The sequence below is a fragment of the Ranitomeya variabilis genome, chromosome 2 (genome assembly GCF_051348905.1).
Source record: "Ranitomeya variabilis isolate aRanVar5 chromosome 2, aRanVar5.hap1, whole genome shotgun sequence".
Classification (NCBI taxonomy): domain Eukaryota; kingdom Metazoa; phylum Chordata; class Amphibia; order Anura; family Dendrobatidae; genus Ranitomeya; species Ranitomeya variabilis.
This window is the reverse complement of record NC_135233.1, coordinates 425,949,659-425,964,022: the sequence shown is the minus strand read 5'-3', so window position 1 is coordinate 425,964,022 and position 14,364 is coordinate 425,949,659. Positions and strand designations below refer to the sequence as shown.

The following is a 14,364-nucleotide window of genomic DNA, read 5'->3' as shown; positions in this document are numbered from 1 at the left end:
GGCCACTATATGGTGTATAGCACAGCGCTGTTCCAGATCTGATCATGTGGGCCTGGACCTGCACAATCTGATATCAATGGCCTACATCAACACTACATGCCTGGACAACCCCTTTAAGCCATTGCAATGCAGACAGAAATCTATGCAGAAGGAGAAAACTGCACAACTTCATGTAGGTTTTACAGATCGTGTGCAGAGTTCGTCCTGTGTGCACGGTGCCCAATGACCTCTAAGGGCATTACAAACGCTCCAGTCTGCAATCTGCCTGCACGAGAGATCAATTCGTCACTTACCTTGTGATTCTTCCAGGGGGGACACTAGTAACTACAATCCGCTATATAAGTAATTTATGGGACCCCGTCACTATAGTAATGGCACCATCTCTGCGCACAGCTGCTCTCTACATCTTTCCATGCCCTTCTATTAACAGTGCCCTCACTACAATGGGGCACGTATTGCAGTACCAGGTGCAGCCTACAATAAGGGGTGGCGCTGTAGACGCCTTTAATATCCACTTCATTCTGATTTATTGAGACCCATAGCCTCCCTCTTCCTAAGTCAGTCTCCCACCGCTACCTCAGGAGTCGTGTCTGAGACTGCAGCATGTTCCCAAAGAAGTGAACAGAGCAGAGTTGCAGTACCACGCAGAACCTCAGGACAGGGGTGGTGCTGGTTTTAGCAAAAAAGGAGCCATGTTTTTACCGATCATGTAAAGGGGCCATGACAGATCAGTTTAGGAATCCCGCTGCCTCAACTCGGCCCATACATATGCACACTCCGCTTAGCAGAATGTGCATGCGTGTTCATATAGGAAAGTCCAATCCTTCAGTATGGACCCCCGGGCAGCCTTCCCACTGAGGTGTATGGGCATGTAGACAGCGAAGCGCCATTTATAACCAATCGCCACACATCTAATAAACCAGTCATCTGTTGATGGTCAGTGAAGCAGCGGAGAGAAGGAAAAAAAAAAAAAACATTCTGGAAGCCTCAGAGGAGCCGTGTGAACAGCGCACAATACAGGAGGTAATAAAGTTACAAGGGATTGTCCAGATCTTACTGATCGCTCAGGATCCGACTGCTGGGAGCTGCAGCGATCCAGAGAACAGATCTGCAGATCCCCTCCTGGAAGGGACCGATGATGCCTCCGCTCCATTAAGTTCGAGGACAAAAGAGCAGCCCCATGGAAATGAATGCAGCAGAGGTGCCCCAGCCCCGTTCTCAGGAGTCCGAGGACCCCCAGTTATCAGACAGTTCCCCCCATTCCATAAACAGGAGGTCACTTACAACCTTTTAAGTAGCAGAGATATTAAAGGCTCCGAGGGGAGGAGTTTCCCTTTAAATTGGTTGTGTGGGATTCCAAGAACAGCGCCACCCTGCTGTGTTTATTGCAGCTCAGCTCCTGTGGTTAGCTCAGGGTCAGACCGCTGGGAGCTGCAGAGATCCAGAGAACAGATCTGCAGATCCCCTCCTGGAAGGCCAAGTTGTAATACCACATACACCCTAAAGACAGGGGTGGCGCCATTTTTGGATTTTCTGACTGAATGAGGACAGATTTGCGGTATTCTCTGCACCACACGTGTTGGATGACCGGAGTGGCGTCTCCTCCGGTGCCAGCGTCGCGTGGCTGACATTAGTACAGTAATTAGTGCGGTGTTAATGGTGGGTGGAGAACGTGGTAGCGAGGTGCGTGCACCATGCAGGATGCCAGCCTGCGGGCTCTGCCGGATTCATGCACTAGGCCTGACCAGGGATGGAGGATGGGCGTGCGGGGTACGTGCCTGTGGATAAGGAGACAGGAGGGGAGTTAAGGGAAGGTTAGTGGTGTATACCTGCCGAAAAGCTCAGCTCGTCAGCCTCCTGTCCAGTGTAATCATACAGCGCCCGCACACGCACGCCCTCTACCTGTGACGCCTCCCGACCATTACTGTCCAGTGACTTTTTAGGACTTTCATCTTCGGACCACTCTGAGCCGTCATCTTTCAAAGCGCTGCAAGAAGCACAAGGGTTAATGACTACGGCAGATGAAAGAGACCCTGCGGAACAACGCCACCCAAAATGCGTCCGCGCGCATGATACAAGCCCGTATAGACCGGGAGGGACGTCACCCAACAACTCCCAGAGAAAAGACGTTCTTAAGGAGTTTTCCAGGATGGACACAACGGGGGAACCTTAGGCCTCGTTTGTGCAGATTTTTCCCCAAATCGGAATCTAAGGGGATTCTGCAACCAACAGTACAGGAGGCGCCCGGAGGAAAGGAGACTTGTGGGCCTTCCTCCCAGGGGGCATTGTCTAACCTGTGCCGGCTCCATTGCAGCCAGAGCCGCCAGCTCCAGGCAGAAGTTCCTTCACACATCCTAATATTTCCAGTACTGGTGACGTTCGTGTCCGTATGAACCATCCGTGTGCCACATACTGGAATAGCGCGCAGAATACACGTTACAGATGTTTAGGTGTTAAATGTGCTAACAGAGAAGATGTCAGAGGTTATAAATTAGTGCCCTGTGTAGATTACTGTACATGTATTTAGCTAATAAATGAGGGGGGGGGAAAAAAAAAAAAAAAAAAAAAAGTTCCCCATTTTCAATAACCAGCTGAGGGCAAGCACAAGCAAACAGCTATGACCTGGTCTTAGTCTTGGAAGGGGACAATATCCATGGCCCCTTCCCAGCCTACTAATATTGGCCTGCTTAGCCTCTGCTGGCAATTAAAAATAGGGAGACCCCAAATTTTCTTAATTTATAAGCCAATTACAAGTACAGAAAACTTCACACGCACGGCACCGACTATGTATCCCACGGACATGCTCTACTCCATCTTTGCACATCTAACACAAACATCTGTCACACAGATTCACATTTATGTCATCTGTGTGCGGGACGTATGACGCCTGTGCTGCTGGAAAAACTGACATGTCTACGTGCGTGAACATGACGTGTGCGCAGCCCCATAGATTATAATGGGTGTGCGTGTAAGTTTTCAGTATGTATGAAAACGGTCACCACCTACTAGAGACACGGCGGTGTGAGGGGCCTTAATGAGGATCAGAGCCATTAATGAGTAGATCCACACCTTATGCAGCCAAGTGGGCGCCACCACACAACCGTGGCAGTGTCTGGTATTGCAGCTCAGCATGCGACCTCACTGGCAGTGTGTCCTTCACAGAGGCAATGTCTTTAATGCTTGCGTCCTGGAAAACCCCTTAATGTCCGGTGTTTTGACCAATGCACGGTGGTGTCGGGCATTTTTTGGGAAATGCTCTTTACAGGGTAAATGGAGCAAACCGGACGATGATCTCATCCAGATAAAGACTTTTTTGACCACCAGAAACACCCCAGTGACCCCATAACCAACAATCACCACCCAGAGGACAGAAGTGAAGAGAAAGTGGTAGTCTCTAATTAGAAAAGGACCATGAAGGAGAGGTCAACCGAGGAAACCCGCCACCAAGGAGAAAGTATAGACAAGGACCCCGCGTTCGCGGGAGCAGCCGACTAGCTGCCTGTACTGACTCTGAACGTGGGTTATCCGTTAAAGTGGCATAGAAATCCTGGTCTTCATCTGCGTAGGAAAACCTGGGAGGGGGACGTCAAACAGATCGTGAACCGACACCAAACCCTCCGTGTCCCACGTCCCAGCACCATAAGGGGGCAAACTGGTCAGTCTCATGGTCTGGTATAGTGTTCCCAAATCCATGGCTCCGACATGCCACGACAGCCTGAGGCTCTGCTGCAGAACCGCGGCCATCAGGGCACGAGGTCACTGTCCAGCCATGGAAAGATTTTAAGTCCCATCATGTCCTGATGGCTACAGACTGCCCTAACAGGATGGGAGTTGTGGCTCCGACGCAGCTGTAAACCCAGGGTATGATGGGGGTGATAGTTATACAACACTTGGAAAGCGACGGATGGTCACGGCATGCTCGGAGTTGCAGTTCGACAACAGCTTTAAAGACCACAACTCCCAGCGTGTCATGGCAGAGGTTCACCTGCAGCTTTCCAGCTGTTCTAATACACAAGAAGGGGGTCCCCATCCTATGAAGCCCGTGGTCGGATGTTGCCACGCCGACAATCTGCACTAATGGTGGTGAGGATCGGAGAACGGCTGACTCACCCGCGGTTCAGCTGCTGGGTGGGGGTCCCGGCTGAAACCCCATCCTTGGCTGGCACGATGCCAGTGAGGGTGACCTCCTCCACGTTTTTACTGCTGCGCTCCTTCTTGCTGATTGGCCTTTGTGTCTCCGGAGACCATTCCTGGATTTTAGGTGCAAGGGGGAAAAAAATAAATAAATGAAAAAAAAAAAAAAATCCATAAGTATCTGCTGATGGCCCCCTGAGATATAATGTGCCGTGCCCGTCCTGCACCCCCACATCTTATAGGCATCGCGTCCCCCACATACCAGAACAGTATTAACACTAACGGAAGAGAAACCCACAAACCGCAGAGCAAACACCAGCGCCGCGGGGGCTTCAGGACGATAGAGCCCTCCTAGGTGAACTTTTAGCCACAGCAGATTTTTTTTTCTCTCCACACTTACAAATTTGCAGGAAGTTTTTTTTCCCTCCCACAAGAAACTGATTAATTCTTCAAAGTGCAAATTCCAACAATTATTTACAGCCATTTACGGGTCGGGAGGAAGTTTATCCTGGGAAGACTGAAGCCACAACCAGGAGATCAGGAAGGAACACTTCACAGTGACTAGAAAAAAGCAAACAGAACCCCAACCGGGGGATATCCGCTAACCGGACTGTTAAAGGGGTCTGCCGCCAGTCACGAGGCCTCAGGACAGGTCCTGAATATCAGATCCCGCAGCCGGAATCACCAATAATCAACTGGTTACAGCTGCGGCAATGACCATGTAACTCCATACCGAGGAAATGGCCGTTCTCATACTGAAGTGAATGGGAGCAGAGCCGCAGTACAGAGCACGGCCACTACACGGTGTATGGAGCGGCGCCGATTCGGTCATTGTACATCCAGTGATTGCTGGAGCCATAATCATCTGATTGGTGGAGATCTTGGACCCCCACCCAGTTATCCTAAGGATCGGTCATCAATATTTAAGTCCGAGAAAACCCTTTAAACTCAGCTGGGATAAAACTGAAGTCAGATTTCTTGTAGCTTGAGAAAAACAAAATGCGAGAAGCCAAGAGCAGCACAGGAACATTGGTTTCACAGCAGTCCAAGAACAGTGCCACAGCTGTCCACAGGTTGCATGAGGTATTGCATCCCAATCACTTTAATAGGGCAGAGATGCAATATCAAAACCTAACAAGTAACCAAACAAGTACGGACGGTACCTCAAACTGTGGCCAGTTCATAGCCATGCCCGGCCCGTGGGTGTTCCTCCACCATTTCAGGTCCTGCTGATCGTCAGCCGCCCCGATGCCCTGGTGGAGGTCGCGGTACAAAGCATTGAAGCTGCAAGAGAGCAAAGAAAATGTGATCAAAGCAAGAGCGCCGGCCACGTAACCACGGGAGAGCCACGAGGGGCCGGAGCAGGTTTAGGATGTATAGGCAGATATTTCTGCCCAGAAAGGTCAGTGTTCTATGGACAGAAAATCCAGAAGTGGCCGAGTGTTCGGACAGCGCCGCCCCAGGACCCCAGACAGCGCTTCCCTGGCATTACCTGTCTTTGCTGGAGAGATCAAGGTGTTTGTGAAAATCCAGCAGCATCTCTTTAAAGAAGCGAAGTCTCTTCTGCTCGGCCTCCTGGCAGCTCTCGAATTGCTGCTCCATGTCCTCCATGTAGCGGGGGTTGTATCGGTTCAGCTCATCCAGGGCTTTCTCGTACACACCCTTCTCCTGCGACACGTTCAGGGCAAAGCAAAATTAGGTTTACTCTTAGGGGAAAGATGCTGCACCAAAAAAAAAAAAAAAAAAAACACACACACACACACACACACTTAGGAGAGGCCAATATACGGGATCAGAGGCGACCAAGAGTGCACCGTGTAGAGTCAGTTCTCAGTACTGCAGCTCAACTCCCATTGAAGTGAGTGATCTGAGCTGCAGTACCGAGAACGGCCACTACACAGTGTAAAGAGCTGTGCTGACCCGCCACAGTACACTGGTCACCCAGCCGATCAGTGGGGGCGCCATGATCCGATGGTGAGGACCTGTCCTAGGGAGAAGCCTTTCAAGAGGATCTCTCGGCTTCTGACCTTCTCCGCCTCCTGGCTGCTCCGCTCCACCCGTTCCTGTAATTTGCGGACTTGCTCTTGTGACACGGAGGCGTCAGCCTTTGAATGATCCTCTCGCACTTGTGCCGACCGCTCGTCCTTCCGGGCCGCGTGGTAACGCTTTTTAGCTGTCTCGACCTGTAAAGTAAAAAAAAAAAATGAAAAGGATTGTTTTAGAAAAAAAAATAAATGCAACCAATTTTGTGATCATGTTCCATGGAACAGGTGTTGTGTGACCGATACCGGGAGCTACGGGCAGAGACGAGACCAGAGGCCGCTCTCTGGAGGGCGGCATTATGCACTTGAATTATAGAAGACACATTAAGCCAGATGCACAACAACTTGCTGATTGTTTCCAGGTGAACAAACAAAAAAAAAATTACAGTTTAGACAAATTTTCTTCTCCAAGAAGGAAGGAAACTTTAAAAAGGAGAAACCATTTCCCAAGTGGCACCATCTCGGCCACAGATTCCCAGCATTTATACATTAGCAGCATGCACAATTTAATGTCACCCGGCGGTCACCTTGTCTGGTCCCACAGTCCCACTCCCAAGACACAGGACAAGAGTTTTATAAACTTCCAGGGAAACAAACTCAGCGATTTCCTAATGGGAATATTTTTAGAGCACTTGTGCAGGAAATGGAGGCGATCACTCCCAATCACTAAACTTCTCGGGGTAAAGAAAAAGGAGAAAAAAATAAAATATAAATATGAATCTGTATATGTAGCCCCCCCCAATCAAGAACGGGGCCTTGACACATCACTGTCTGAAGAGCAGGTCAGAATTCCCATCGATCTGGACGGGGATTACAATCACCTCTCCTAACAGTATTTTCGAGCTCTACTATACATCCACCATGTATACCGTAGTGAACATCTGCTGTCAGTTCGTTATGACATGCCCTGGGCTGTGTAGCTGTGAATCCAGCACTGGGATGAGATTAAGTTACTAGAAAGTGATAGTATGGAGGATATTATACAGAAGTACCCAGGTTTATACCCATGATTCCAGCAAAGGGATGAGACAAAGCACTAGATAACAGGAGGGAGGACGTTGTCCAGTACTGAGGAATGTAACCATGAATCAAGCTCCGAGATGAGAGCCAACACTTACTAGAAATCAGCAGCATGGATATTATACAGAAGCGTTGAGCTGTGTAACGAAGGCTAAACGTTTTGGAAGCCACCTCCAATGGGGCATTGGTGAAATTACTCAGACTTCTCACTCCACCCCCCCAATGTATTTGTAGCATAGGACACTTACATCTTTAAGTTTCTTCACCCAGGGTTTCTGCGCTTTGCTGAACCCATCCTCCGACTCCTTAGTCTCTCGAAAGCCTCCGATCATCTGCTTGTGGTAGGCTTCCTTCTGCCAGTCCCGCACCTTCCCGCTGTCTTCATCCCATAGTTGATTCCTCAGCTCAGTGTGGATCTCGCTGAGGGCATCTGCAGCGGTGAGGAAAGCGTTCCAAGCTTTCTCCAGGGTGCCGTACTGAGGACCTGCAGGCAGTGAGGGGGCAAACATTACATCATCTACTAGTTAGATTGTACGCGTCACCTGACTATTCAGAATACGCAGTCCTGTGACCATGAGGAATAACACTATTACCAGATATTATATGACATAGCCAGCAGCTTTCACTAGTTTTGTTCTCTCAGCCATGTTACAACAGTACTGAGCATTGTAGCTGTGAACGCTGCACTGGGCAGGGATAAAAATCACCAATTAGAAAGCAGCAGGAAGGAGGAAATTATACAGCAAACTAAACAGTTTAGTTGTTAATCAAGCTAGGGTGAAATAACACTTCATAGAAAGCAGCAGCATGGAGAAATTAGCAATACTGAGCCATGAATCCTGCACTGGAATTAAAACAAAATCAGAAGATGAATTATGGAAATGATAGTATCTCAGCCCAATGAAGGATTCACTGATCAGTTCTTCTATATATGGACCACCCAGCTGCTGCTTTCTAATAAGTATTTTATCTCACTCCAGAGCTGGATTCACAACCACACTGGATAGTCCTTTATAATTCCCTGAGCAGTGTGGCTGTGAATCTAGCTCTGGGGTGAAATAAAACACTTACGAGAAAGATGCAGCATAAAGACCATTATACAGCTGTATTGATTTGTGTAGCAGCGAACTGTAGTGATAAATCCATCCTTCTCTTCCCTCCTTCAGCGATCTGAATAGGCAGCTGTAATCTGACTCCTCAGTGAGCTGGCAGTCTCTTTGCTCCTCCTGGTCTTAATCAGCGGCGGCTGAAGGAGGACAGCACCTGACAATAGGCTGCAGTATGTGACCGCCTGCCAGCACTGTGCACAAAGCAGTAGTCGTGCAAGGAGTACCGAGAGGATGGGGGGGTTGTAGTGGCTACAGGAGTTCAGCATTGGGCTGCTGCATTTTTCTGTACATGTGCATCAGTCTCAGGTTGCACAGCGTAGTCCCTACGGCGTGTCATCACTGGCTCCGGGGCCCAGCGACAGATGTGTCCGGGCCTGACATCAGCTTGTAAGGCAGGCACATTTTTCTTCACTTTTCTATGTCGTTTGACAGTCAGATCCCCTGGGCTTTACAGAGACGGTAAGGAAGCACTCGGGTCGTGTCAGACGCCACAGAACTGGAGGAACCGGATTCACCACTTACCGGATCTTATTTACGGAAAGATCACACGATGCAACAAGGATTAGGGTTTACTGCACTCGTCCCTGCGCCCACATTCACCTTCTACAGGTGCCAGTTACCATAAAGTCTTGTCTGGGCCCCTTTACCACAACCCTCTACTGCAAGGAGAAGAGATTTTGGGCCCTTCCAGGGTCTGAGCACACGGGGCCACCACCTATTGAAGCGGAAATACAGCAACACATCTACAGTGCCCCCAAGGGAGTTCACCCCACAACATTTTACATCCAGGATAAGAGATCACGGGCGGCCAGCAGCCAAAAGGCGGGGACGTCTGGCCCATTCTCCAGACCCGAGGCCATAGCCCTACGAAGGGGATGCCTGGCCTGTTCTCCAGAACCCCTGAGGCCATATAACCCTATGGAGGGGACGCCTGGCCAGTTCTCCAGACCTGAGGCCATAAGATGCCTGGATGTTCTCTGGACCCCCTGCCCCCCGAGGTCATAGCCCATCTTAAGGATTGCTCAGATAGTCGTCTCACGTTTTCCCACCTCTTACCCTTTTCCAAGCTGCCCTTCCATTTGCGGCTCCAGTCCGTCAGTTGTTGGGCATAACTCTTCTCAATTTTGGCCCTCTCTCTGAAACAGGTGACCAGGTCATTACACAGCCGGTTCCCGTCCTCGATCCGCTTTACGGTGCGGCGGTAGTTACCGGCCTAGAGAAAGGTAGAAACAGCTGCGTGATCCCACTGCCGAAAGAATGGAGAAGGGAGAGGCTCCTGCTGCAGACAGTGAGGTGGAGGGGGACATGGCGATCTACTGAGACACAGATAGAAGATTGTGTAATCCATAAGTTTCTCTAGAGCCTCTGACATTGCATTTGGCAGAAGGATCTCTTTAGCCAGGACAAGAATTCGCTTTCAGCTCCCACTACACGGTGAGAAGAGCAGGGACGTTCAGGTTCTGTCCATACAGTGTACGACCAGCGGGAGCGGTGCCAGAACCTAACATGAACATCCATCTCAGACACCCCCTTTAAGGCGGTCTTCACACCTTTGTGGTAGTTGTTCATAATGGAGCAGTATTAAACTGCCCAGTAACCTACAGTGTCAGGTCGGCACCGTTATACTGATTACACTGATACCTGGCTATGAAATCTGTCTTGTGGTTGTTTTTTAATCTACCTTCAGTTTTTAGGTAATGATATGCCCGTGCTCCAGGGCGGGGAACCACATGAAGACCCCGCCCACAGCCCCACCCTGGAGCACGAGCAAATCATTAACTAAAAACTGAAGATAAAGAAAAAAAAAAACCCACACAACAACCAGACAGATTTCATCACCAGGTATAGGTGTAATCAGTATAATGGGGCAGACCTGACACTGTCTGTAGTCACTGTGCACAATCCTGCTGACCGGGGAACTTTAAAGCAGATACCGCCGGCAAACCTAAGACCACGGCTTCCGTGGGGCTCCTCCATGGGAGTCCATTGTTTTGCGGATGACGGACAGGATCAAAGACATCTTCTATATTTTTAGGAGCCCATGTGCACTCACCTCCCAGAAGCTGCCCCCAGCAGGGCCACCCCCGTCGTCGGTCATGACCGCGGATTTCTTGCAGCACAGAATTTTTGCAGATTAGATGAACACTGGAGGGAAAAAAAGAAAAAGGTAAGAAGAGAATTAATGTGGATACCGGTCCGATGAGCAAAAGACTATGCAATCCCCTGTACCCACAGATTACTGCGACCGCACCGAGGACCCGTCATCAACACCACAAATTCCCAGAGGAAGAATTGCAGACAGGACTCGTCCTGCTGCAGGAGGAGCCGGGGTGCACCCCTAGATGTAAGGCTCGTCTCGCTGCAGGAGGAGCCGGGGACAACGGTGCACCCCTAGATGCAAGGCTCGTTCTGCTGCAGGAGCCCAGGGGCACCCCTAGATGTAAGGCTGGTCTTCACCGCTATATCTGCTGTGGCAAGTTCTGTGCCCAATGATTTAGAATAAAACAGATACATCATAGCGACAGAGCGTCAGCAGCGCCTCGCACCTCCTGATGAGGAAGACCCCTTTGCCAATTTCTAAGGGGCTTGATAATGTGCACATCCTGCACCAAAAAGCCGAAGATCCGACCTCAATGTGACAGAAGCGGCTGCACGCGATCAGAGCGGACGCCACTTCTGAGGGGGACATGACTCACACCCGTCAGCACCACGCACATCGCTGCAGAACCTCTTTACACTTTTTTTGCAGCTCAAACATTCATTGCATTTTTTTCTTATTGTCGGCAGCAAAATCTAGCTGATTGTTTCTGCACCGCCAGGTTGTGCGTTTATCATGTACAGCGCAGTCGTACACAGGCAGAACTGAGCAGAAACGATTTGCAAGAGGAGCAATGGCGGGTATATATGGTGACAAGGAGAGTTTGGCCATGGAGGTGCCATTTCACGAGTGGTCGGAAAGTAGCAGCACTACAGTTTTGTGGAACTACAAATCTCAGCAAACCCTGACAGCTTTTACGACATCTGGGCTGCTGCAATGTGACATCAAAGTCCGGTAATGGCGGCCACCGTCGGGTCCTGTGTACGATTTACATTATTGGGCCCCGGCAAGGCTCAGATTAGTTGTAAACTAAAGGATTTAGTCATTTACTGAAGAGCCCACCGGACCCCAAAACTAGAATGACAGATCTGTGCATAGGGAGAAAGCTGTCAATCACCGAGTAGGACCGCCCACTGGACTCCTGAGCGAAGAGCAAGTGGGGATTAAAGTGAATAAAAACTATACCAAATCCTATCCCAGAAACCATTTACTAATCTGCTCGGCCCAATGTGACATCTCCTTTAAGACCAGGACACAAGTTTCCAGACAAGTTTAGGGAAGTAGCCTCCTATATAACCACATAGGGGGGTCTTCTCCTGCAGTGACCGTATAGAACGGACCCCTGGGCCCGGATATTACACGTCACCCCCTATGGCAGCTGCTGCGTCACATTGGTCACTCCTCGCACTATATTCCTTGGCCCGAGTGGGACATTTATTTAGAGATGTCCCCCCACCCCCGCGGTCCGATTGTACCCCACTATAAAGACCCAGGGGTCTGGTCAGAGACGCCATCCCTTGTATTGGCTTCAGAGATTCCTCAGCCTCCTCGTTATTAAATGAGCAAACGATCCAAGAACGGAAACTGTTCTCACTCCCAAAATAAACATTGAACACAGGCCTAAAATATCAGCACCTGCTGCCAGCCATGAGTGCGCCCCCGCCTCCCCATTACTGACACCCACCGGCCTGAGATGGGGGACGGCGAGGAAGATCGAAATCCGGAAAGGTCAGAACTGCCCCCCCAACACACACAATGGGCATCACAATACACGGCCCAAAACACCCGTGTCGGCAGTGCAGACATCTATGGTAAGTTGTGCATTTATCGTCCCCTGGAGAGAAGTGGCCTCATCTTTGGGGTCCGTACAGTCACTCCCCATGATTTGTAAAATATATATCTCTCTCAACAGATTTGCAAAAACCTTAAAGCAAAGTTCAACCTTTGCTCCATTCATTGTCTAGGACACTGATGGAGAAAGCCCAATACATCTCTAATCGTGGGGGCTACATAGAGGCTGCTTCTCGGGGTGGGTGTGGGGGTCCTAGGTATCCCCCTCATCTTAGGGAGAGGGGATTAAAAACAAATAAGAACTAAGTTTAGGTTGCATTATTGCTGTTCTTGCTACACACAGAGCAGTCATCCAACTTTCCTGAAGTTCTGATTGGCAATTCTGTGACCTATATGACATCCAGTATTGCACCCCCACAAGTGATGTCCTCCCCAAACTACCAAGACTTTAGCCAAGGGCGCCCCAGGGACTTTCCTATTTCCAGAGGAATGTGAGCAAAAAGTCAAATAGCAAAAAAATATAAAAACCTATAGAGTGCATACAAGTAATTCCAGGAATCCGTGACTCCCGACCTGCGGATGATTGCATTCTCCAGACCCCAACTTTTACAAACTTTACTGGCCCCCCAAGGATAAGTACGGAGATCCTGATCTACCAGTATCCACAATGGTGACCGTCGGGGACACTGACACCGCAGATCCTGCCGCTCGTGGTTCTGCTGATGGACAGGAGACGGCAGGGGGGACGCAGCTGCAGATTCTAGGATCTGTCGGACCCCCGTGTAAATCAGCGAGGTGCAGCCTTACCGGAGGAACAGGATGTGATGTGCAGTGCATGGACCCCCGATCCGGAGTGTGCAGACCCCTCAGTATTCAGGGCACGTACCTTGCAGCCAGACGATGAGCTCCTGCAGAGGGAGGGACGGGCGAGCTCAGACCTGCAGAGAGAAGATGATGAGCGGTCAGGGGCAGCTGCACACGGAGCTCGCACGCTCCTCACATGACGCTCTATAAATATGGAGACCCCAATATAGCACTGGCCAACATGACACCCCAGTGATGCTGCATAACCCCCTCCTTACAGCAAGTGACTCATGAAACCCCCACAGGGAGTGGTCCGGAGCCCGGGACCGAGAGGCGACATGGGATCCTAAATTGCAGACGGCGACACCTCACCGACATCTGAGGAACCAATTACACCAGACGGCTTAATCATAAAGGGCTCAAAATGGGAGCGGCCCGACCGGTGCGGACACTTAGGGCAACGCTGGCTCCCTAATACCCTGCATCATCCAAAATGGCGACTCTGGACAGAAAGGTTCTCCCCCGCTCAGTCACATCCTTCTCACAACTGTGCGCACCGGGTGGTCACATCATGTCCCGCTCCACAGGCGACAACTTCAACATGTTAAAGGGGGTTTCTATTCATTTAGAGAAGTCAGCCCTATAGAAGGGGAGGATATAAGAAATAAGCTGATGAACAGGCCCAACGGGTGCGGACACAAGCGGCGACACGTCCCTGAAATCTCAGCTCCCATAGGGGTGAAGGTGATGCAGTACCGAGAACGGCCACTGCACGGTGTATGGCGCTGTGGTGATCCGGCATTATTGTGAGCTGGAGGGTCTGCATCAGGCGCTCGTCCTAGCACATATCATGCTCAAGTGCAGAAGTCTACATTATAAACATTTAACCCCATCATCCTCAATTCTATGAGTCTGTCCTGGCACCTCTACTCTATGGAAACACTTGAGCTCACCCACTGGGTGCCATAAAGGATGCGGGAATAAGGAGGCGGCGTACACATGGTCCTGACTTCCTCACACCCAGACTCTCATAACACCAAGAAAGAGGTCAGGACAGAATAGCTCCAGTGATCTCGTGAACCCCAAGTCCGGTCAGAGACATGAAGAGCCACAGGGAGAAAACACACACACACACACACTAATAGAGTATTCACTCAGACAGTTTTCCCCCAAAACCCAAGAAACTAAGACGATTGGACGACTAGGCAGTGCCCTCATCCACCCCCCAACCCTCACAGGCCCGACTTACCACTAGTGGGCTGCTCCACTCGCCAGCAGGCAGCGAGGGGCTTCATACAGGGGTCTGCCCCATGTTATACCACATTTCCCCCATAGCAGACACCATCGGTGACCGTGCCCCTCTGGG

The 14,364-nt window shown here is 50.3% G+C and overlaps 1 protein-coding gene across 15 annotated transcripts in view; it reads right to left on the bottom strand.

Annotated features, from left to right (window-relative positions):
- The window catches only part of PACSIN3 (protein kinase C and casein kinase substrate in neurons 3), a 28,844-nt gene that overhangs the window by 1,107 nt on the left and 13,373 nt on the right, over window positions 1–14,364 (bottom strand). For 2 of the 15 annotated variants that reach the window (XM_077286807.1, XM_077286810.1), the window contains exons 2-11: window positions 13,081–13,132; window positions 10,359–10,450; window positions 9,362–9,518; window positions 7,445–7,680; window positions 6,162–6,317; window positions 5,627–5,802; window positions 5,298–5,418; window positions 4,111–4,250; window positions 3,510–3,572; window positions 1,830–1,987 (exon numbers count right to left, since the gene is read on the bottom strand). In XM_077286807.1, coding sequence (XP_077142922.1) covers window positions 1,830–1,987; window positions 3,510–3,572; window positions 4,111–4,250; window positions 5,298–5,418; window positions 5,627–5,802; window positions 6,162–6,317; window positions 7,445–7,680; window positions 9,362–9,518; window positions 10,359–10,403 — 1,252 coding nt within the window. In that variant the 5' untranslated portion in view covers window positions 10,404–10,450; window positions 13,081–13,132. Of the gene's footprint in view, window positions 1–1,225; window positions 1,779–1,829; window positions 1,988–3,509; window positions 3,573–4,110; window positions 4,251–5,297; window positions 5,419–5,626; window positions 5,803–6,161; window positions 6,318–7,444; window positions 7,681–9,361; window positions 9,519–10,358; window positions 10,451–13,001; window positions 13,133–13,276; window positions 13,302–14,364 lie in introns of those variants that run through there. The other 13 variants (XM_077286814.1, XM_077286816.1, XM_077286813.1 and 10 more) reach the window with 11 other exon arrangements.